At 48.9% G+C, this 24,346-nt stretch overlaps 1 protein-coding gene and 1 long non-coding RNA gene across 9 annotated transcripts in view; one reads left to right on the top strand and one right to left on the bottom strand.

Annotated features, from left to right (window-relative positions):
- Positions 1-24,346, bottom strand: part of PIR (pirin) — a 158,448-nt gene that overhangs the window by 100,966 nt on the left and 33,136 nt on the right. For 6 of the 8 annotated variants that reach the window (XM_072816640.1, XM_072816638.1, XM_072816635.1 and 3 more), the window contains exons 4-5: positions 10,012-10,067; positions 1,929-2,055 (exon numbers count right to left, since the gene is read on the bottom strand). In XM_072816640.1, the coding sequence (XP_072672741.1) occupies positions 1,929-2,055; positions 10,012-10,067 (183 nt within the window). Of the gene's footprint in view, positions 1-1,928; positions 2,056-3,603; positions 3,847-10,011; positions 10,068-24,346 lie in introns of those variants that run through there. The other 2 variants (XM_072816641.1, XM_072816642.1) reach the window with 2 other exon arrangements.
- Positions 12,987-20,503, top strand: LOC140627976 (uncharacterized). Its single transcript, XR_012026444.1, has 3 exons — positions 12,987-13,238; positions 19,246-19,392; positions 20,380-20,503. It is a non-coding gene; the product is annotated as an uncharacterized lncRNA (long non-coding RNA).

The following is a 24,346-nucleotide window of genomic DNA, read 5'->3' as shown; positions in this document are numbered from 1 at the left end:
GCTCGAGGGAAGATGCTCAACACCACTCATTATCAGGGAAATGCAAATCCAAACCACAGTAAGAGATCACCTCACACCTGCCAGAATGGCTAGGATCAAAAAGACAAAAAATAACAAGTATAGGGAAGGGTGTAGAGAAAAGGGAACCCTTGTACACTGTTGGTAGGAATGTAAATTGGTGCAGCCGCTATGGAAAACAGTAGGAGGTTCCTCGAAAAATTAAAAATAGGACTACCACGTGATCCAGCGATCGATCCCACTTCTGGGTGTTGACACAAAGAAAATGAAAACACTAACGTGGAAAGAGATGTGCGCCCCCCTGTTCACTGCAGCATTATTCACAACAGCCAAGACACAGAAACAACCTAAGTGCCCACTGAATGGATAAAGAAAATATGATAGGTGTGTGTGCGTAGACACACGTGTGCAGGCACGTACACACACAATGAGATGTTATTCAGCCATAAAAAAGTGAAATCTTATCACGTGCAGCAACATGGGTAGACCTTGAGGGCATTCTGCTAAGCGAAGTAAGTCAGAGAGAGAAAGACAAATACCATATGGTCTCACTTACATGTGGAATCAAAAAATAAATAAATGAACCCAGCTCACAGACACAGGGAACACAGCTCAGTGGTTGCTGCCAGAGGTGAGGGGTGGGGGGGGGGTGAAATAGGTCAAGGTGGTCAGTCCAAAGGTACAAACTTCCAGTGATGAGATAAATAAATTATAAGACAAGGAAGTCCTCGGGATGTCATGTACAGCATGGTGACCATAACTAAGGTCATTGTATTGCATATTTGAAAGTTGCTAAAACAGTAAATCTCAAGAGTTCTCATCACGAGAAAAAATATTATAACTGGGGGTCCCCGGGTGGCTCAGCGGTTTTGTGACTGCCTTCGGCCCAGGGCCTGATCCTGGAGACCAGGGATCGAGTCCCACGTCGGGCTCCTTGCAGGGAGCCTGCTTCTCCCTCTGCCTGTGTCTCTGCTTCTCTCTCTCTGTGTCTCTCATGAAAAAATAAATAAATAAAATATTTTTAAAAAGGAAAAATGTTATAACTATGTATGGTGACCAATGTTAGCTAGACTTATCATGGTGACTGTTCTGCAATATATACAAATAGCAAATCAGTATGCTGTCCACCTGGAACTAACACAATGTCGCATGTCAGTTATGCTTCAATAAAAAAAAATCTTTTTGGAATCTGGTCTGGTGATGGACGCCGCATTCCCTGGGCTAACCCCACCCTTGGCTACCTTTCTGTGCGAATAAGATTCTCTTTTCTGCAAGTCCCACGTCGTCTGTCATTTTCAAATAAAACTGCTCTGTCGTGCTGAAAGAAGTCTACCCACCTAACCTAAAACCACCTCCTATGAGAGAAGCCCTCACGTGCCCCCGTCACCACAGGACGTCCACAGAGTTGGGGGTCAGTGGTTTTTCCATGAACCCAAATCCCTGGCAAGGCTGATTGGCCAAGGGAGGGAGGTGCGGTGGAGACGTGACCCAAACCGAGCCAACCAGATGCCCTCCCCCGGGAATCTGGACGTGGGACCTAAAGTTACTGCCCGGGGCGTGCGTTGAACTGCAGGTGAGCAAACTCAGGGCTGTGAGGTGGGCGTGTTTGGCGACGTGCATGCTGAGGCTGGTAGAGGGACCCAGCACGGGACAAGGGAATGCAGAGGGGGGCAGAGGCACTTCAGCTGCATCTTGTGTGCAGGCAGGACCCCATACCCATGTTAGAGAAACCCCCTCCGGCCTGAGGCCAGTCCAGTGGGGACCCTAACTGCTAAGTTGAGAGTGGGCCCCGATGGGACCCCCATGAGGCAGCTCCTGATGGTCCCGGGCCCCCTCTCCCCAAGTTAACCCTCGGTGGCCCGCCAGTACCTTCTGCAGGAGAGCACGAAGCAGCCCCCCAACCTGCATACCTCGGGTCTGCCGATGCTCCTGCGGACCCTGGCTCCAACCCCCTCGGCCTGCTCCCGGCTCAGCACGGACAGGGTAACCTTCTTGGAGGGTGCCATGTCCACGTCTGGAAAGTGCTCCGCTGCCAAGCTGCAGACGGTAGAAGGCCAGTGGAGGACAACAAGAAGGAAAAATCAGGAGGGCACATCCAAGGGCTTCCAAATAAAGGATATTAAACTCAGGCCTGCCCAAAATATTAACAGCTGCCATCTATTGACTGCTTAGTCTGTGCGAGACCCGGGTTAGGAAATCGAGAACAATAACGTTGGTGAGCACGCATGAGCACTAATGTATTAGTGCCACTAATTGTCTGCAATCTCACGCAATCCCACAGCCATCTTTTACATGGTTTGGCAACAGCGTCTCTCCTGGGCACTTACTATCCTCTAAGGAGCATTTTATCTGCTTTCTTTCTTTCTTTTTTTTTTTTTTAAGTAGGCTCCACGCCCAAGGTGGGGCTCGAGCTCCTGACCTCAAGGTCAAGAGTCGCATGTTCCACTGACTGGGCCAGGCAGGCGCCCGTTTATCTGCTTTATCTCATTGAAATTTCTCAAGCTCCCCAACCTTGCATTGCCCCCACGAGGGAGGTGCTACCACGAGGCTGCGAGTGATTTACGGGGTGTTGACTAAGGGAACACAAAGAAAATCCGTGAGGTCTGTGAATCTCCCTAGAACACGTGGAATGGGGAGCCTGGGTGGCTCAGGGGTTGAGTGTGTGCCTTCAGCTCAGGGTGTGATCCTGGGGTCCTGCGGTCGAGTCCCGCATTGGGCCCCCCGCAGGGAGTCTGCTTCTCCCTCTGCCTGTGTCTCTGCCTCTGTGTGTGTCTCTCATTAGTAAATAAATAAATAAATCTTTTTAAAAAACCATGTCAAAGATCTTGGCACTGAAAGTAATTTCGAGGGTCACCAAATTCAAAGATCCGTGTGCCCCTAAAGTTCAGGGCCAACTTTCGCAGCAAGAATGCCCTGAGCTTTGTCAGGAAGTCTTCAAGAGCAGGAAAGTCACCGAGGACATGCCCTTGACAACGCATCCTGTATTTGAGGCCCAGTCTATACTCCGCCTTTATTCCAAAAGACTTTTCTCTTTTGGGGGGCCCTGAGTTCTACCGAATGGAGTATCACAGAGCCAACATAATCAATCTGTTTCCCACTTCGAATGCTTGCAGACAGTGCCACGAAATCGCTAAGACTCTTCTTCAAGCGAAAGGCAATCCATTCCTTTCGAGTCCTACTCACACCAAGAGGGATGCTTTAGCGAGAAGCGCAGACTCCAGAGCCTGAGAGCCTGGGGTGCACCCCGGCTTCACAGGTGCCAGCTGTGCGGCCTCAGGCCCCTCGCTAAGCCTCTCTGATCTTCCGTTTTTCCCATGTGTCAAACAGGGGTATTAAGACTGCCTGCCTCCAAGGGGTGTCGTCAGCGCTCCGAGCGTCAGCTGCTGCTCCTCCGAGCGCTGTACTCGGCAACGCCCGGCCGCCACCCCCCGCCACTGAATACGTGCCCCCCAACCCCCGCGCCAGGCGATCAAGAAAGACTTCTAGGGTGCCGGTCAGTGGGGCTCAGGAAAGCGTTTACTCCTCAGAGCGGGACAGAACCGTCACCACCTGCCTCCAAGCGACTAGGAAGGGCTTCACCCCTACCTGCGCTCCTTCTGGGTCCTTCCACGCTCCCGCCCGCGAATTCCACGCGCGCCAACACCCGGCGAGGTGCTCACCCGAGCGCAGGGCTTTCGGACCGGAAAGCCGCCTCCCCCTTGGCCAAATGTCAGAGCCCTATTTAAGCATCTCCCGTCCCCTCCTCGGAGCCTCCCCGGGAGTCGGCGGCGGGCTGGGAAGGCGGGTCGCGCGCGGTGCTCCCGGGGGCCCGGCGGCGGGGGCGGGGGCGGCGCGGGGCGCGGGGCGGGGAGGGCGCCGGGCCCGCCGCCTCACCGTGACTCAGCGTTTCGCCGCCCGCGGCCGCAGCGGGCAGGAGGCGGGAGTCCGCGGGGCGGGGGGGGGGGGGTCTGGGGGTGCCGCTCCCTTATTTCCTGGCCGCCCGGCGCCCGCTGCCCCGCCCCTGCCTGCTCCGGGCCCCTCCCGCCCCCGGGGAGAGGCGCGACCCCCGGCGTCGGGGTCGGGGTCGGGGGTGCTCGCTGGGCCCGGCAGGTGCGCGATCCGGGCGCTGTGGGTTCCCGCGGTGCCTCCGTCACTTGTTCGCTGCGCGACCTGAGGCCGGTGGCTCAGCCTCTCTGTGCCTCCCGTTCTTCCGCCGTCAACGGGGATGGGGATGCTAGACCAGCCTGCTAGGGTTGTGGGGAGAACGGGCCGAGCTCGGCGTGCCCTCTGCACCCCTCCAGCGTGTTGCAAAAAGAAGGCTGCTGTTCGGTACTTAAAGCAAAGGAGTAGGGAGAGGGAGGTGGGGGGGGGGGCGGTAGGAGGGCCAAGACTCTTTTGCACCTGCCTAAAAAAGAGACACAGTCAGGACACCGGGGTGGCTCAGTAGTTGAGCACCTGCCTTTGGCTCAGGGTGTGATCCCGGAGTCCTAGGATCGAGTCCCGCATCAGAGTCCTCGCAGGGAGCCTGCTTCTTCCCGGGCCTACGTTTCTGCCTCTCTCTTTACGTCTCCCATGAATGGAGAAATAAAATCTTTAATAAAAAAAGAGAGAGACACACAGACAGACATACACACACAGCCTAGTGGGGACAGAGTTGGTGAGCAGCTCGGTGGTCGTGGAGCGCGGCGGGCAGGCGTGTGATCGCCCTCCCAGGACACTGGGGAGTGGCAGGAGCCTGTGAGCGGCTGAGATTCCTCACCAGGGTTACAGGCACAGCTGCCGGTGTCTCACAGAAAGCTCACTGTGTGACCCACAAAGGAAAGAAAGTGGCACTTCTAAAACAGGGACCAGAAAACTTTGTAAAAGGCCAAAAGGTAAAGGCTTTCCACTTCGCAGGCCACCTCCGAGCTCGGGGAGGACTGCTGCATCTCGCCTCCGGAGCAAGGACCCGGGGATGGCATGCAAATAAACGGGTGTGGCTGTTTCAATAAAACCTTAATTAGGGTTACTGTTGGGGAGGAAGGATTTCCTCTGCCCCTCCTTTAGCTGAATGAAGAACCACATTGACTGGAGACAGATGACCGAGTGGAAATGAAATTTTGTAAGGGCGGGGAATCCACACAGCCTGAAATTCCAAAGGCGCAGAAGCACCAGGAGGCTTATCTGGCCTCCTGAGCTCAGGTGAGGGGCAGGGGTGCGGGGAAACAAAGGGAAGCGAGAGCAGTTGCAAGGTGAGAGGACGAGCTTAGAAGACAAAGGTGGCCTTGGGATGCACTTAACTTTCTTAAGTAAAGAGGAATGTCTGTTGTAGCTCTCTTTTCAGTCCAGGCTCTCCTTCTTTCCAATGTAAATAGAGGCAGTTGACGGGGAGGTAAAGAACTTTTCCTGAACCTCCTGGGTTTTGATCTCTTTTAACTCAAAATAATCTTCAGGCCAAACTGGCCTGCGGAGTGGGGGGCGTCTAGGTGGCTCAATACTCTAAGCGTCTGCCTTGGGTTCAGGTCATGATTTCAGGGTCCTGGGGTCGAGCCTGCTTCTCTCTCTCCCAAATAAATAAATAAAATCTCTTTTAAAAAAGTGGCCCATCTTGAGGTGACCTGCCCTTGCCTCTACAATACTGAAATTTGAATTTCATATAATTTTCACTTGTCATGAAATATTATTCTCTTGCTTTTTTTTTCAATCACTTAAAAATGTAAAAACTGTTCTCAGCTCAAGGACTATAAAAACTAGATAGTGGGCCAGACTTGCCTGCAGGCCTAGTTTGCAGACCCCTGCTCTAAAAGCACAGGGTAGTAAGGGAACGGGGGACTTTGCCCCGGATTCTTTATGTGTGAGCGGGATTCAAATCCTTCCTCTCTACCTGATTCAAGGCTAATTGAGATAATGCACATGAATATTAAGTCCCATGACATAATGAAGTATTGTCACTTAGCATCTGAAGCCGCCTCCCAATTATATATATATATATATATAAAAAGAAGAAGAAGCACTAATCTCCTTTTCTGTGACAATAAATTTGCCTTTCCTGGAAAAAAAAAAAAAGAAATATGGGCTCTCCGTCTGGCTCTTTGCAGTCTTTAGTAAATGCTGCTGCATTTGCTACCAAAAATGTCAAAATTTAGCCAATTGCCTGGGCCTGAAACTCAAGCTATCCCATCACTCTTCCACCTTACAATCCTGTGGATTCCACTCCCAATATCTCTTAAATATGATTGCCACGTGTCATCGCATCTGAGAGCCACTCCACTCTTCCAGCCTTCAGGCTTGCCTCTGGCCAATCCACTGTCCAATTCCCAGGAAAATGGAATAACTGCCTAAAACCTTCAGGGCCCTCAAGAGAGTCCTTCGATGTCTTTAATCCGGCCTCACTTTCAACATGCTGACACTTGCTCAAGGACACACACACACACACACACACACACACAGAAGCACTGCACTCCCTCTTTCCACCTAGCTGACTTCTTTTAGGCTCCCAAATGTGCATTGCCCAGCTTGTTGGCTTGCTGTGCCTCTGTCTGCAACTTTCTCTCTCCTTGATCTGGCTTATCCGCATTCATCTCTCAGCTCGCTTTCCATGTCACTCCCGCTGGGAAACCTTCCTTCCTCTCAAGTCTGGGTGAGATGTTTGACATGGCAATTATTATGAGACAGGAAAACAGAAGGGGCCTGTGGAGGGGGGGGGAACTCTGCCTTTTTGCTCCTTTTCCTGCTTCTGGTCTGGCTAGGACCCGCACCCAGGCCTTACACGTGCCTTAATGTACATCCTCCTTGTAAAGGTCAAGGAGTTAACAATTTCTCTGGAGTCTTCCAGCACAATCGATAACATCTGAGGGGTGACCTGGCAGGTTGTCAGGAATGGTTTCCAAGACCACTGACTCCAGAACCTTGATGAGAACACCAGATCCCTCGTCCTTGTTTGACCAGTTCCTGGAAGCCTGAGAGGACTTGTACACCAGACCATCATCTTCAATAAAACCCCAGACCCCCAAGCAAAGACGACACTCACTCTCCTTCCTTCCGAGTTTCTGAGCCACTGGGTATGTACGTGCACTCTCTCTACGTCTCCAATAAACTCTGTTCTCACTTCCTCTGGGCTCAGTGTTTGATTTCTATCCTGCACGCGGCCTGGGACCACCCCCACCCCCGCCGGGGCCCTGGACCCAGGCCAGCCTGCAACAATCACAACCACACGTTGTCGATCAGACCCATTGTTTGCCATCTTTTGGAAGATTCTGCTTTCCTCTGATCATGATACTTCCAACAGTATGTCCCGTTAGACATGTCTTCTGCAATGCGACTTTGATACTCCCTCCATCCCAAGTGGCTTTTCCTTCTCTTCCTCCTGAGTCTAGGCAGGGCTGGTGGTTGCTCTGACCAATACCATACAGTGCAAGTGACACTGTGCCAGTTCTGGACGTGGCTCTGAGATGGCCTGATGGCTTCTGCTTGCTGCCTCCTGGGAGCAGCTGCCATGTGAGAGGAGCAATGGCTCTGAAACCACCTTTCTGGGAGACGCCCATGCCAGGCGAATAAGACATGAACACCCAACTGCATCTTTCCCAACTTCCAGGCCCACAGAACTATGAGCAAAGAAAAAGCGGTTGCTTTAGGCCACTCTGCTTCTGGGTCATTTGTCTCGTGATACTAGACAAATGGAAAATATACTTTCATGCAAGAGGAGAGGAGGTGGGTTTTTAGAGCTCTCTGGACTAAATAAAAAAAACACTCTTATGAAGATTTACTCTTTTAGAACGTGGCTGTGTCCATTTAGATGTTGTTACCAAGGTGACCAGCCACCCGGCAAGCTAAAGGATTATTAAACTTGAGAGAGCAAAAGTGGCATGCTCCAGGCCATCGCAGTGACCCTGGGGGTTCAGGTGTCCTGAAAGGCTCCTCTGTTACAAGGAGCATTTACAAGGAGAGCTTTGCACTAAAAGGAAGCAGGAGAGAAGGGCCTCACTGTCCGCTGTTACCCACTTCCATAGTAGAGTTGCAACACTCTTGGGGACGCTTTCAGTTTATCACCTTTTCAGAGTTTCCTCTGGGACTCAGAACACCCTCCACCTCCGAAACCGAAACAGGAGCCCAAGCTTCTCTTTCCTCTTGTCTTTGAGAGGCCGGTCATGGGTGCAAACTAAGTCCGAGGCTTGCGTTGGTAGGGCAAGGCACGGAACTCTCTTTGCAGACCCCGTGCAGGAAAAGAACAGGGCTGAAAAGCTAGGAGACCTAAACTGAGGACAAACCAAGGTCAGAGAGGGACAAGTGTTTTCAAATGGAATACGGGGCATGGAACGTTCCGCTAGAGGGGCCCACTTTGGAGATGAGAAGTGTGACCCTGTATGTGGAACTTGGCACACTTTTCACCCTAGTCATTGGCCATCCAGATGGAGGTGTCCAACAGGCAGCTGGACATATTAGTGTGTACTTAGATCACCAATGGCCCTCAGGCTCCTGGGAAGCATAAAAAAAGCTCTGTGCCAACATGACAGCAAAGAAAGCCTTCCCTAAATGATTCTAAGTAAAACCACTATAATATTTAAAGGCACCCACATTGTCGACATACTTTATTTGAACTTTTTCCTCAATTTATTTTTCTCTTCTGTTTGACTTATTGATTTTTCTTCTCCAAGGTACATTTTATGTAAATACACAGATATCTTCTATATTTCATCATTTCCATGTTCTCCTCGTAGCACGCAGCTCAAAAATTCTTTCTCACAGATTGGTCAGGTATTGGTAATCTGCCTCCCAGAGCATTGTAGCGGCCATTCATTAAATGACAAATGCCTTTGGAATATTCCAAGTTAGGGATTCAGACTCACCAAACCTAGGAAATCCATCGGCTCCAAATCAGACACTGAGTGTTTTGTAAGCATTAGTTTACAAAGGTCATTAATGTGCTGGTGGTTGAGGACATCCACATACATCCAACAGAGATGAGGATAAGTGACTCCCACTTCCACCCTCGTGAGAGCAATCTGCACAGACCAGGTCTGTTCTAGCACCCAGGCTTCTGACCCAGAAGCTACATGTGATCAACCATTGATTGCATGAAACTCAGGACTGTGTTCCTATCTTTCCCATGGGTTTTTGGCAGCATTCCAGAAAAAAAACAGCTTATGACCCTCTCTTTTGAGCCACAGAAATTTCCTAGAATTCAACACAAGCAAAATGGTCTTGGCCCTGAAAGGCTGATTCATCTCTGAACCAAGGAAGTAGAGAAAGGTGAGTGATGCCCCTGATACTTACCTCAGTTACCCTGCTAACCTTACTCAGTTTCTGGCTTTTATGTGGTCGTGTCTTCTGGGTAAATGGAGACTGCTTTCAAGACCACAGAATTGGAGTTAAAATAAAAGGCTAATTTGACTTAACCCCTCTAGGTAATTAACGTTAGGATGCTGAAGTGTTCCTGGATGAGGTGTACTGGTGTCTGCAATTTCCTTTGAATGCACCAGAAATAACAACAATGATCAGAGTAGTAGTAGCAGTAGAAGCAGTAAGACCAATAAAGGAGGATTGATGGATGGATAGAGAGATGGATAAACACATACAACAAAGCAAGTAGAGCAAAATCTAATTGCCCAATCTAGATGGCAGGTGTATGGGTGCTCGCCGTACAATTCTTTTACCTTTCCTGTATTTTGAAATTCCTCATGATAAATTTCTGGGAAAGATAATTTGAATCAAAGTGGGAATCATGGCTGGAAAGTTTCCATAAAGCCACCTCCTTTGCCTATTTTCTTCACTTCCAACTCTGGCACCATGTACACAGTATGATTCAGTGAGCGTCTGTGGAGTTGGGCTGTCGAATTTAATTCCAATCTACTAGGTCATTTCCACAGCTGGCAAGACTCTCCTAGAGCATGAGTTGGCAGTTTTTTTCTGTGAAGGCCAGATAGTAAATATTTGAGACTTTGCAGGCATACGGTCTCTGTTGCAACTACTCCGCTAGGCCGCTGCGCACAATATATAAGGAATGGACGTGGCTGTGCTCCGATACATTTTACTTACAAAAGCAGGTGGTGGTCATAGTTTGCCAACTCCATCTTGGGCCCCAAATCCCTCCACTAAAAAAAAAAAAAAAAAAAAAAAGAGGGTAAAATTGATAGCGTGCCAACAGGCTCTGTAAAGATTTCATATGTATCAGGATAGGTCCTAACAAAAAGGAACAGCAAAACTTCTCATGTCTACCTCTATCCCCCACTTACCCATCTCCTCTCATAAGAACCAAGTCTAATTGCTCCACCACTGAGCCTGAGGTTTAATAGGCAAGCATTTCTAGGAGAGGTGATACCTTAATGTTCCATCCCAATAAGTGTTGACTGTTCACATCAGATCCCAACCTCCAAGGAGATCCTCTTACCATCAGGGGAATACATGCGAGAGGTGATGGAGTGGCATCCCCGGTGAAGAGATTCCCATGGAAAAAGCTCTGGGTGCAGAGAGATGCCCCCAGGACTTACTCTTTAAAAAGCGGAGACAGACATTAAAAGTAATAAAAAAGAGGATCCCTGGGTGGGTCAGCAGTTTAGCGCCTACCTTCAGCCCAGGACGTGATCCTAGAGACCCAGGATTGAGTCCCACGTTGGGGTCCCTGCATGGAGCCTGCTTCTCCCTCTGCCTGTGTCTCTGCCTCTCTCTCTCTCTCTCTCTCTGTGTGTGTGCGTGTGTGTGTGTATCTCTCATGAATAAATCAATAAAAATATTTTTTTAAAAAGTAGTAAGTAAGTAAATCATGTATCAGGTTTTAAGGTGTTAAGTGCTGTGGAAAAAGACAAAGTAGGGCAGAGTAAGGGAGACTGGCAGTGCTGGGTGGAGAGAGGTTGTAGTAGTAAACAAGGTGGTCCAGGTAGGGCTCATTAGGAGGATGCCATTTGAAGCAAAGCCCAGAGATGAGCAAAGGAACCAGGCAGACAGATGTCTGTGACAGTTTGCCGGGCAGAGGAAACTACCAGTGCAAAGGCCCTGGGGCAGACAGTGCTTAGAATAGTGTAGGAGTAGCGAGGAGGCCAGCTTTAGGAGAATCATGATGAGATGATGTTAGAGACCGCACTCCGGGACCAGAAAAGGGGGGACCAATGGAGAGTTCAGACTGGGCGAGTGGCAGGATTCGAGTCGCTTGTGAAAGAATCGCTCTGGCTAGCCAGTGGAGAACAGACCTCCAGGAGCAAGAGCCGAAGCAGGGATAGCAGCCAGGAGGCAGGGGCGACATTGCAGGTGAGGGATGGTGGCGACTTAGACCAGCAAGTAGCAGTAGAGGTGGTGCGCGCTCTCTCTCTCTCTCTCTCTCTCTCTCACACACACACACACACACACACACACACACACACACACACAATGGATCCTTTCAGGTTCTTTCTTAGCTAAAGATGAGCGCTACTCCTCCCAAGTGGACAAGCTTGTTTACCTCAGGAAGTCGAATTATCTCCTGCATCCCTGCAGAAGCTCATCGCCTGTTAACGACTTGCGTGAACAAGCTTTAGGGAACATTCCTAAGGGTCTCACCGGGTACAGGTGACCATGTAGGCTATAACTGGAACAAATTAAATCATGTGATCGAAGCAGCAGGTTGCCAACAACGGGTTAGAATCACACTGAAGGCACGGAAAATGCCTTCCAGAGCCAAGGGAAGGTTGGGGCGAAGCGGCCGAGGAAGGGAATGAATGGAGTAAGTCAATAAATCTATGACACTTGACTCGGAGGAAGCCACCCCTCCCTGCTGCCCTGGAGTCTCTCAAGGCCCCAGAAGGGATGGGGATCCTAAGAGACTGTGCCCAGGTGTTTCCAGGGCGCTACCACTACCTCCTTCCCCACCCCGAAATTGACAGTCCCTTCTAGAATTGGTCTCCTGCCAGGGGACCATGTTTAAACAGTGGAGTTAAATACACATCGCAGAGCGTAGCATCAACCCATGTGGCCAAGTAGCGGCGCCACGGTCCTCGGCTTCACCCCGAGTTTCTGGCATGACTGCCTACTGCCTTCCCAGAGCCCGAAGAGCTACTGGGGCTCCAGCCGCGACTCATTTGCTCTCAGGGTGTAAGCTCCCCTCTTGCGAATTCTTCCGAAGGGCTCTTTGCCCCTTCCCGAACCACGCGGGTTTCAAGCAGAAACGTCAACAGCGCCTCGGCCAAGCTGTTTTCCACGCGCTCTACTCAGCTAGACCTTCCCTTGGGGTTCTCTGCCTGCAGCCGACAGAAGGCCCTGGAAGGTGCGGGCTGCCCCTGCCCGGCCTACTACGGTCTGCAGCCCCTCGCGGAGCCCTTGGCACATGGTAGGTTCTGGGCAGGACGCGTCCGCTCAACAGACCACCCCTTGGAGAGTCGGTAGCTTCGCTCCCCGCGGCCAGCCCAAGATTTCATCACCCCATAGATGTTTCCAAATAGGCTCACGTAGCCGACCACGTGTGAGTTGATACGGCGTGTCCCTGCATAGCAGAGGGATGATGGGGGGGGGGGGGTTGGCGGTGGAGAGCAGAGCCTCGAAGAACTCAGTAGACGTATTACAGATGGCCCGTCAGTGGGGACCGGAGAGGAGGGTGGCACGAGGAGGGCCAAGAGAGGTCATACTGTCCTGACGATGTCCAGGGACTCACGCTCCTTCACCGCAATCTGGGTGCCTGGCACGTTAGCCAGAGCGATCCCTTTTCCACTTGGGGACTCCCTGAATAATTGTCCCATGTGTTCCTTTTCGGGCACACTGCCGTCCTTCTCTGCCACCCCCCGGCCCCCCTCCGGCCAGCGGTGAGCTGCAGTGTTCATTGCTTATTCTCTGCGCTCTTTGGCGTTACCTCATGGTTTCCTGGCTCGTGGGAGAAGTCAGCGTCAGAAGCGGGCTTTTGCCGAGCTCGTTTCTTGTCCTTCCCAGCGCAGAGCTCTCTAAACAAAGGCAGGGTTATCGCACGAACCCGAGGGCTGCCCGGGAAAAGCAGGCGCTGTGGTTATCAAAATTGGAACCTTTATGAAACACGCTTTTGTCTCCGTTTGTGTTGCATTCAATCAGATCAACAAGTGTTGGCTAAGTGCTGAGCGTGGTTTCCTGTGGGATTGTGTAAGGCCCTTGCAGGACAATAAACGTTTTGGGGGCACTGAGTAATGTAGCCATTTCGGACCCAGCCGCCGGGAAAATGTGAGACGGTCCGCTGCCGCTGGAAGGAAGGAGGGCAGCCGCGCCTGTGTGCGTGCAAGAGCAGACTGACCCCTCGGCGGTGGACCCCCGGCGGCCGATCGAGAGCCACAATGGTGCGTTGCAGCGGCAGGTGGCCACACGAGGTCATAGCCGACAGGCTGACAGGTTCAGAGTGATGCATATGACGTTGCTGGGGCTCCTCCGGGGACTTTGGATGAGACCGTGTAATTGGGAGGCCCGCTGCGGTTTTACTGTCACCCCCCCACCCCCACCCCAGCTCAAAATCTCGTTCAGGGGAGCTGTCAGGTGGTGTGTACACGGCCGTGGGCTCCAGCCAGCCCCGGGTGCTTCCTCTGCTGGCTTTCTCCGTACTACTCTGCAGGCATTGCCCCTCCGTGACTTTGCATGTTGGCTTCCTAACTGCTTCCGAAAAGCCAGAGAAGTGTCATTCTGACCCTCTTTTATTTACCTGGGTTTTTATGCTGTTCGTTTCACTACGAGTGCTCGTTCTCAGGTTCCTGAAGTCTTCCAGAGTCTGGGGTTTCGGGGTGGGGGTGGATTTTAGGTGGTGATGGGAAGATGGGGCAGGTGAGCCTTTCGGTTACGGTCACGGCCAGATACCTTAGAAAATTCTTGCAGCCCACGGTAATTTCACTGGGTTTAAGAAGTAGTACAAGGGTATCGTGGTCTAGGGCAGGGCTTTCCAAGCTCTCATGAGCACGTGAGGTGCCTGGGGACCTCGCCAAAATGCAGATTCCGATGCACCAGGTCTGGGGGGGAACTGAGGGTCTGCGTGTCTCTCGAGCTCCCGGGCCACGCTGATACTCCAGTCCACGGACCACTCCTGCAGTAGCAGCCACGTATCACTGATTTGCAAAAAACCTAGTGGCACAAAAACACAGGCGGGAAGGGGCTGCTTCAACCTGATTCTAAGGAAAGCAGTCCCAGGATTGAAAGCTTGTACCAGACGCACAGGGCAGGTGCTTGCTGACAAGAGAGTGCGTGGGGCATCTTCCTGCCTCCCGTGATCGCCCATCCCCAGGACCCGGGTAAGAGGGGTGAAGACTGAAATATTATCCTCGAGGGTCATTTCATCATCTTGAGTTTTTAACTTTTCCTATGGTCCTTTTTTTTTTTTTTTTTTTTTGACTTTACCTATGGAGTGATGAGGGGAAGGGGTATAGAATTTGGGAACATCTGCGAGCGTGCTGGGCATCCTACTGCCATCTTCTCTTGACTCCTCAGAACCCCTCCAGGTGGTTACTATTTTCCTCCCTTTACAGATGGGGAAGCTGGGCTTTAGCAGGGCTGAGTGACATGCCGGGGTGCACAGAGATGGAACAGGGATTTGAACCCACCATCTTGGTGCTTTTGCCCACACCAGCCTGTATCACCCAAAGCAGTGCTGTGTGTTACTAATTCAGCATAAGGAATTAGGACATGGATTTATCACTTGTTGCTTTTTTCCTAACCGCCCCATAAGGTGACTGAATTAGGACATACCCCACAGGATGGTGTGTGTGGGGGGGGGTGGCCTACCCCTCCCCCCCGCTGGAGTAAATGAATGCATATTTTTAAGGTGCTTTAAATAGTGCCCGGCACAAGGCAAGTCTTCCTTAAATGTCAGCTAGGATCATTATTGCTACCATCACTCATATCCTTCAAGACCTAGTTTTAACACCCTTCCTTCCATAATGTCTTTCTTGATTATCTTAAGAAAAAAGAAACAACTCTCCTTCCCTGGGCCTTTCGGGGCAAAGAGAACATGGACTCTGCTCTAACATTCGAGTTGTTTCTTTCCCCCCTCTTCTTTTTCAATCGTGGTTCAGCGCCCAGGGCGCACCCAGAACGTTTACATAAGCTTTCTCATTCAAGCCCCAGAAAGTGAGAGAGCTGTATAACCCATCTTATCTTACAGATCCGGAAAATTGAAGCTTAGCGCAGGGAAGGGGCTCGATCGGGGTGACCCAGCTCCCAAATGACAGTCGTGTAAAGTCCGCCACGCCTTCTGAGTCCACCCTCCACCCCCAGCCTCCGCCCCTCCAGCCACCCTGCACGTTAATTAGGTATGAGACCCATCTCTCGGGTCTGCTCCTTGTCACCCGGGCAGTGGAGAGCTGATCCTCTCGGTTCTGGAACCACTGACTCGAGGTCCGGCCCGCCGCGGGCTCAGAATCGAGTGTGCTGGGCCTGCAGGGTTGAACTCCTTGCTCTCCTGGTCACGCTTCCTTACGGATGCTCACCGATCCTGGTGATTCCAAGTCGTGTTAATTTAGCATTCACCTTTTACTTATGTGATAGGTTACCTGATGGTTGCTGGCATCCTTAGAGAAAATGCTATATTGGTTTCTTTTTTTAAAACCTAAAATTTGTTTAAAGATTATTTATTTATGTATTTGAGAAAAAGGGGGGGGAGCACGCACGAGCAGGGGGCGGGGCAGAGGGGGAGGGAGAAGCAGGTTCCCAGATGAGCAAGGAGCCCAACCACCGAGCCGGGGACTCGATCTCAGGACCCCGGGATCATGACCTGAGCCGAAAGCAGATGCTTACTCGAGTGAGCCCCCCAGGCGCCTCTACTATATCGATTTCTGCCAGTTTTTTTTGTTTTGTTTTGTTTCTTTGTTTTTGCCTCCCCTCACTTTAATCTCCTTCTAGTTTCATGTGCTTATGGAAATGGGCAGCCCGCCTATTTGGTAAGCAAATTGATGTGCCTGTTTCATGTAGACGGTAATGTGAGAGCCCAGCCAAATTCTGCCAACTTCTCTATGGAAATAGATTTCTGGCTAATACCACCAGCTTTAGGATCTCATTTCATTTCAAAAGTTTTGTGTGGGTTTTTTTTTTTTTTGGTTCTGTTTTGTTTTTATCTTCCCACTGAGTATTCCTTAGGCATGGGTAGGCAGAGCCGAATTTGCTAGCTGTTGGACAGGCATTTGACTCAACAGTGGAGCCTGTTGACTTATTGTCCTAATACAGGGAGGAAATATTATGTTTCTAAAAATTAAGCATCACCGATTACCTCTTCCTGTACCAGGGGAGACCTTAAGAATGCCTTCAGTTTAGAATCTAGGCTGATGTAGCAGAAGAGAGAAGTACAAGGAAGGGAGAGAAGCAAACAGAGGTAGAAAGGCTGGAGCCAGGTACTGTCTTAGAAGAAACTGATCTGGACGAGACAAAACGTGAGTCATCAAAACGGTGTTCTTCAAGTTTGTTAGGAAGCTCCGGGGTCCAGCTGAGGGAGTAGAAGTTTGAAGGTCTCCAAAGACATGTGTGTGTTACATGAGAACAGGGGCGCCTGGGTGGCTCAGTGGGTTCAGCATCTGCCTTTGGCTCAGGTCATGACCCCAGGGGCCTGGGATCAAGCCTCACATTGGGCTCCTTGTTCAGCAGGGGACCTGCTTCTCCCTCTGCCTCTGTCTGCTGCTCCCCCTGCTCGAGCTCTCTTTCAAATAAATATTTTTTAAAAAGGCGGGACTTTGGAATGAACAACTTTATTGAAATTTGACAGATTATATCGCATCGGATGCAACAACATGCATAAAGCCCTGGAGACTTACAAGAAAATGTGCTCAAGGACTTGCTACTTTTCCTGTCTGGCCAATGTTCTTCCCTTTAATATACAGAAGCAACTTTGTGAATTTCATTTGTCAACAGTTTCTGTGACTCACCAGATTAATTTTTAGATAAAATCCCCCCAAATCTTTAATGCAATGAATATAAATGTTCTATAAACAGAAGTGTGTGTATGATCATGCGGTACTGGGACAGTTTGCTTACTATCTGGGACGTTAGGATTTGCATTTTTTAAAACGGTGCTTTTAACGTTATGAGTTTATTCAGTACCTGACAAAGTTTTGAAGAGTAAACTTTCTTTTTCTTCTTTTCTTTTTGAAAAGTAAACGTTCTATTCAACTAACCAGATCTATTTAACTAGCATTCCGCTTTGAGGAGTCCTGTTCTAGCAGTGGATATAAAAGACGTTTGATAAAAGTTTTCACAGTTTTCTTTATACCCTTTGTTAGTAAAATTTTTAAATGCAGGGATGTAAAAGACAAAAGTATCTTAAAACTTACCACAAGTGCCCAATGTGGTATGGCTCCCCAAAAGGGGAATGTACCTCAAAAAAACTAGACCCTCCACAGTTTCAGTAAGTCTTCAAGGAAATTCTCTTCCGGCCATAGACTTTGGATGTAGAAAATCATCTTCTCTGAACAGGCGCATTTGTAGAGTTTCTAACGAAGACGTGTTACCTGACTTCCCAGATCCTGCTGGGTTTACCTAAGCCCCCCAGCCTCTGCCCATCTTTGAGTCTGGAGGCCAAGAAACCAGTGACCACGACAAATAGCACCCACTGTGCTCAAAAGAAATCCATTCTACTTTCCCAAAGGATTTATCCTTTTTTTCCTAGATAAAACAATATTCAAAACAAAAAGTAATGGATAAGATTTGTAATGGATAAGATCTCCATTACTTCTGCCTCTAAATCAAATGATGCCCTTGGAGAACATTTGAGTCACTTCATCTGTATAAATAATGAACATAAGCTGATTTTCTTGATTCCTGTTTCTAGAATGTTATGGTCTACATCAGGAGGGAAGCTGGCTGGACTTGACCATGGTTTATCCAATGTGTCTCCCTTCCCTCCCACTTCCCTGCCATTGTAGGCCTGTCACGCTCAAGGCCAGTGAGAAGTGACTTTTAGTGATTGGACAGGTTCACGTACCCTCCCACCCGCATCCACACAGAGCAACGCCTATGTGGATGCTTCCGGATGGAGAGTGATAAATAGGATGCAAATATCTTCTTTGTAATGCATGATCCTGGCATAGCCAGAGGGAATATGAGTACCTCAGAGCAGCAACTTTTGGCTTAGAGCTTGAGAGTTGAAGTTAAGGACCCATAAGCAAACTCCAGCTGATCCTGATTGAATGCAAGGTGAGTAAAGTTAATGACATTCAGATTATCAGTAAACAAAGAGAGGTAGAAATTATTGAACATCTGACTGCTAGTACTCATGTGATTTCACAAAGTGAAGAAGAACATAGGAAAGTTTCTCTCTTGTGACCTACCAATTAACATTCCTTTTTTTTTTAACATTACTTTTCCTTTCCAGACTTAATATCGAACTGAGGGTTGAAGCGACAGTCTTAGTAGAACCAGAAAATTGATGGACTTATTTTCTAGAGATACCTTAAGCTTTAATGTTTTCCATGGCTCTGGAAGGAAAAGCAAGAGTGTTCTTGTTTTGTAAGGCGCCAATTTTTTTTTCAATTCTTTAAAACGGATGTCGATAGCATTTTTAAATGTTCTGTGCTCAGAAATATTGAAAAGTATACTCGTGTCCTTTATGTTAAAGATCTGATCACGATCAGGAACTGTGGGTATCACTTACAATGATAGCAGAGTCTCACAGTGGTCTGGAGGATTTGGTCAGACAGCCAGACACATTAGTGGAGAGAAATTTGTTGATCAGTCCCTTCAGATATAGTGAGCTGTCTGGAGTTCAAATATTTCAAAGTTTGATCATATATAATCTGATTCAACAAATGCCTATAGAATGTTTAAGGAATAAGGAGAATTTCGATAAGGTGGTCTGGAGGGTAGTGCAAAGATGGTGAATTTATGATCCAAAGTGGGAGGCGAGTAAAAATACATAAGATGCTGTAAACAAATCAACACTATTTATAAAAGTCAGAGCTGGGCCACCTGGGTGGCTCAGTGGTTGAGCGTCTGCCTTTGGTTCAGGATGTGATCCCCCGGGTCCTAGGATTGAGTCCCACATAGGGCTCCCCGGGGTAGGTGGCGGGGGGCGGGGGGGGAGCCTGCTTCTCCCTCTGCCTGTGTCTCTGCCTCTGTGTGTGTGTGTGTCTCTCATGAATAAATAAATAAAATCTTTAAAAAAAAAATCAGAGCCAAGGCTGTAGGAATAAAATACAGATGTAAGTGTTGTTAAGAATCTGCTTAGTTAAAATTTCCTCTCTAACTCTAAATCTGATTTTTAAGAATTATATTATTTAGATTATCCCTGAATGAGAAATAGTTGACTAAAAATTCTGAAGGCTAAAAGAGAATGTAGCTAGGTGCCGCAAACACTCATTCTCATTATTTTATTTGATTTAGGACGACAATATGGACACAAAATCCATTCTAGAAGAACTTCTTCTCAAAAGGTCACAGCAAAAAAAGAAAATGTCGCCAAGCAATTACAAAGAGAGGCTTTTTGTTTTAACCAAAACAAATCTCTCCTACTATGAATATGACAAAATGGTGAGACCCTACTTGTTCCATTGTTTTTGTACTATTTATTTTTCTTGAGTCTCCACAAAGTGCTGAATTACAGTGAAACAATGTCAGGTTTCTTAGCTCACACAGTAAAGATCAACCTGCCTTCACTTATTACATTGTCTTTTCTTAACGAAGGTAGGATTAATTCAAGATAAAAGGTTTTACAATATTGGCTAACTTTACTAAGGCAATTTGTAACTTTAGAACACTGGTTCTCGACTGAGGGTAATCTGGCCCCCGAGAGGGCATTTTTGGTTATCATAATTTGGAGGGGGGGGTGTAGTGTGCTACTGGCATCTAGTGGGTAGAGGCCAGGGATGCTGCTAAGCCTCCTATAATGTACAGAACGGCCCCCATCACAAAGAGTTATCTGCCCCCAAATAGTGCTGAAGATAAGAAACACTGCCTTAACACCATGCTGGAAATCAAACTATTTCTATACAACTGAGAAATCTAGCAGAGTAGAAATCCTAAAATACTGTCCTAAAATTGAAACAAAATTAAAATGCTTTCTGGGGGGCTCAGTTGGTTAAGCCTCTGACTTGGGTCCAGATCTCAGGGTTGTGAGATCAAGCATGGCATCCAGCTCTGTGTTGGGCATGGAGCCTGCTTGGGATTCTCTCTCTCCCTCTCTCTGTCCTTCCCGACCCCTAAAAAAAATTTAAAAGATGCTTTCTGGAGTTAAATCCTGATTTTCCATAGACTAAGCACATGGCAGGTGATGGAAATATGTTTCAAGGTTATTAAAATAAAATTAATTGCTGCTTCTCGACTTGCTTTTGGAGGAGCATATTAGTTTGTGCCCACACTCGAAAATATATTCTGTTGCCACTGGGTTTTGACTCTGAAGGAATAATTGGAAGAATTCTCACATACCCATCCCATCTCTCCATCTCCCTTACTTTACGCTTTTCTTTGTGTACCATTGTGCATCGCATTACGCATCTTATATTTTGGTTTTTAATTCAGAAAAGAGGCAGCAAAAAAGGATCAATTGAGATTAAGAAAATCAGATGTGTGGAGAAAGTAAATCTCGAGGAGCAGACCCCTGTGGAGAGACAGTACCCATTTCAGGTAAGTGGAGGGACAACATTCTATTGGATGGATGGCTTTTGTTTTAATATTTTCTATTACAAACTCAACATATTGGCAATAACTAAAGATGTTGCAAAATGATGAAGACAATGATAAGGCTTGGAACATTCCCAGATGGGAGTTGGGCATTTTCCTGAAATTCTATCTACCAATCTGCTTTCTCTAGGGGGAGAGAAAGAAAGAGGAGCAAGTAAGCCACAGTGGCCTGACTTGCCTTGGGGCCTGACAATCTCTTTCATCAAACATTGTGGAGCATTTCCAGGGGGCTGCAAGATAGAGGCACACCATATAAGGAATCAAATGCGTCCTCGTCCCCAAGGCATTTGCAGATCATTATAATGCAGTGAGGGTGAGTGTTAAGATGAAGGTCTGCAGAGGAGCCATGGTGCCCCCGGAAGCGGAAGTTCACTCCTCACTCGAAGAAGTCAGGACGATTATCTATGGGAGGTGACACTCGGGTTAGGAAGGACAAGTGTGGCCCAGCATAAACAGGAAGGGCAGTGAAACAGCAGAAGTCAGGGCGCTATAGGTGAAGTAGTGTGGCATGTTGGGAGAGCTCCAAGTCTCCTTAGGAATAAAGGGGCCCCGTGAGCAAGCAGACACAAGCCTGGAAAGGTAGGTGGGGCCACGTCATGAAAGGCTTTGCACAGCATACCGAGGAGTTTGCATTTTACCCTGAAGTAAAATGCAAACAGGGGTGGAGGCCATGGCTGTGGAGAGAGGCCAGCAAGGAGCATATTGCATAATAGAAGCAGCTAGCAGGTCTTCAAGGCTAGAAATGTAATGTTCGGATCCATACAATTAAGGACCCACGTTATTTTACAAAAAATGTTTTACTTACTTGGGCAATTGCGGAGAAATCTGCAATATCACCCCACTAAAATAAGCTCATTCAATCCCGACCCCACATAAACACCTTCACAAGTGCCAATGGGTGGGTTTAACAAAAAAAGGAAGAGATAAAAAAAAAAGGAAAAGATAAACAACGTGGAAAAGAAAAAAGATAACCAAATGGTTTAGGTATTCAGCCAACTATTTTAAAGCTCCACTGGGAGCTTTAAGGGTCCTGCCTTGCCATTTCCTGCCACAACCGTGCCCAGGGTGGCCAACCCTGAGGGATTCCCCACCCCACACTGCCCCCTGCTGGCGGGGCCCGGCCTTGGGGAACCACTCAGGCTTTGGCGCCCGGGTTGGAATCTCAGGTTTGCCATTTACCACATGTGAAACGCAGAGCCAAGTGCTTTGACTTCTTGGAGGCTCAGTTTCTTCATGTACAACATGGACCCAGGGGAGGGGCTCACCAAGTGAAGTGAGGAAACGTGCGCAAAGTTCCCGGCACATGACAAGTGGTCAGTAAGTTCCAGAACTGGCACAGCTGCCACACTTCCGCTGGCAGAGATCCCGTGGTGGGTCTTCCCTCACGCCTCCTGGAAAGTGTGTCTCCCGATATGCTCATGGCTCACTTCTCAGGCCTCTGTTCATTCAGGCCTCCATTCAAACGTCACCGCCTAAGAGAGGACGCCCCCACCCAGCCCGTCACATCGGTCGGCCTAGTCTTTATCTTCCTACGCTGACATGTTTCTTCCTCTTAGCTTCTTCCCAAAGGAACACTAGACCATATAATTATTTGGTTATTCATCATCTGTCTTCCCTAAGAAAGCGTAACCTCCCCCGAAGGTTCCAGAACAGCGCTGGCAGTGGAGATCCGTGACACATCAGCATGGACAAGGCCCCCGACTCTGAGAATCTACGATCTACAGGTCACGGATGAAAACGCTGTGGCTTAGTGTGCTTAAGTCACGCCATTAAGAACAGCAGAGCGAGGACTTCAATCAACATGTTGTCTCTGAAGATAAAATCACGTCACCCTCTCATGCTGCCTCACCATCTCGGCAGCAACACATGCGTTGTGAGATCTGATGGGAATTGCAAAAACAGGCGGGACTGAGGCACCTGGGTGGCTCAGTCGGTTAAGCGTCTGACTCTTGATTTAGGCTCAGGTCATGATCGCAGGGTCATGAGATCGAGCCCCAAGTCAGGCTCCGCGCTGGGCGTGGAGCCTGCTTGAGATTCTCTCTCTCCCTCTCCCTCTGCCCCTCCCCCTGCTCATTCTCGAGGAGAGATGAAAGAGAGAGAGAAAGATAAGACAGAGCAAACCAGCCAGGACTGCCCACTGCGAGGGCTTTAGACGAACTGGCCACCTCTGGCAAAGAAAGGGTCCTCGCGCTGTAGTGCACAAAGCTGAAAACAGGCCTCATGCGTCGTGGGGGAGGTGGAGAAGAGGCGGGTGGAGGGACAGGGGGCCACAGGTTCCTGAGAGGAGGCGCTCCCAGGATCCTTCCTTGGTGTGGACACGAAGAGTTCCACCCAACAATGTCTAACTACAGAGAAAAGAACTTACTTAGTTTAGGCAATTTTCCTTTTACATTTTTCTGTTGCTCCCATTCACAAAAGTCTCCCAAATCTACTAATTCTCCTCTCCCTCGGAGTAAAATATCTGACATGCACATCAAGGCTCGATACCGATCATATTCCTGCATCTAACTACTCATGTGAGCTGAATGGCAGACTCCCTCGGAAACTTCCAGCTGCTTCTAGAACCCCAGGGCCAGGCCAGGAACGCCCTTTCTCTTCCAACCCCACTCAGGATTCAACGTTTTGTGGAAGCTCTTCAGACAACCTACCGCTGGCTCCTCCCGTAATCGCAGGCTGACAGCACCTAAATCTCTTAAAACTGTGGTCAAGGCTAAAAAAACAACAAAAACAAACAAACAAAAAAAAAAAACTGTGGTCAAGGTGTCCGTGCCCCTTGTGTTCCAGTTCCCGGGTTCTACTGAAGGGGCAGCAGGGGGATGGCTTGCCGACTTCGAGGATTACCCGAGTTTCCCACCTGCAAAAGTGTCAGGTCTGCACCCAGGGTGAGAATGTGCATCGTCAGGAGTATTGTTGCTTAAGAGTGCCCTCTGCTGATGCTAACGACGTGTGCTCGCTGTTTTTCTACTATCAGACCTCAGCAGAACAGCGAGAGGTCTTGCAAATCAAGCCCCTGAAAACTAAGCCTGTCCTCTAGGCCGTGCATGGGGTCTCTTGCTTCAGGACCGTATGTGGGTGGCCAGGTGCCATCTGGGCATCAAGGGACCGGCTCAGAAACAGGAAATTAGAAATCACCCAAAAGGAAGACAGTGATCATCCGTTCCCTACCTTCAGGGAGCCACCACTCTAGCAGGGGAAACGCTACTAAAATATGCAGAAAAGAGAAATTAATACCAAAAAGAAATACAGGGGCGCCTGGCTGGCTCAGTCAGTGGAGCGCGCGACTCTTGATCTCGGGGCTGCAAGTTCAAGCTCCATGCTGGGTGTAGGGGTAACTTAAAAATAAAATCTTAAGAAAAATAAGTAAAATTAGTCCCTGTGGAAACACAGAAAAAAAGATCAATTCTGATGAGCAAGAATCTGAAGGAATGGGGGGGTTATTCATGGAGGAGCAGTCCCCCAGCTGGTCCTTAAAAGACTGCCCTGCTGGGAAAAAGCTGGGGTGACTGGGGCAAAAAAAGTGCAGAGGAGGAGGAAAGGAATTTGTAAGTTGGAATAAAAGCCCTAGAAGCAATTAAAGCATGGTTTTATTAATTACCATGTCATTGCCAGATCGTGAATGGTTTTGTGGCTGCAAAAAGCTAAATGGCTACCCCTAAACATCCAGGCGGTTAACCAACCTAGTCCATTTCCTCAGTGAAGTTCAGAGAAGAGCCAGACAGGAGGACATTTGGATCCCTGAACCACAACAGCATCAGGACGCACAGTTAGTAACAGAGAGACTGGGACGTGTTTGCAGCTGGGGATC

This window comes from Canis lupus, chromosome X (assembly GCF_048164855.1).
Source record: "Canis lupus baileyi chromosome X, mCanLup2.hap1, whole genome shotgun sequence".
NCBI classification, from domain to species: Eukaryota; Metazoa; Chordata; class Mammalia; order Carnivora; family Canidae; genus Canis; species Canis lupus.
Note: the sequence above shows the minus strand (reverse complement) of the source record. Positions and strands in the feature narration are given on the sequence as shown.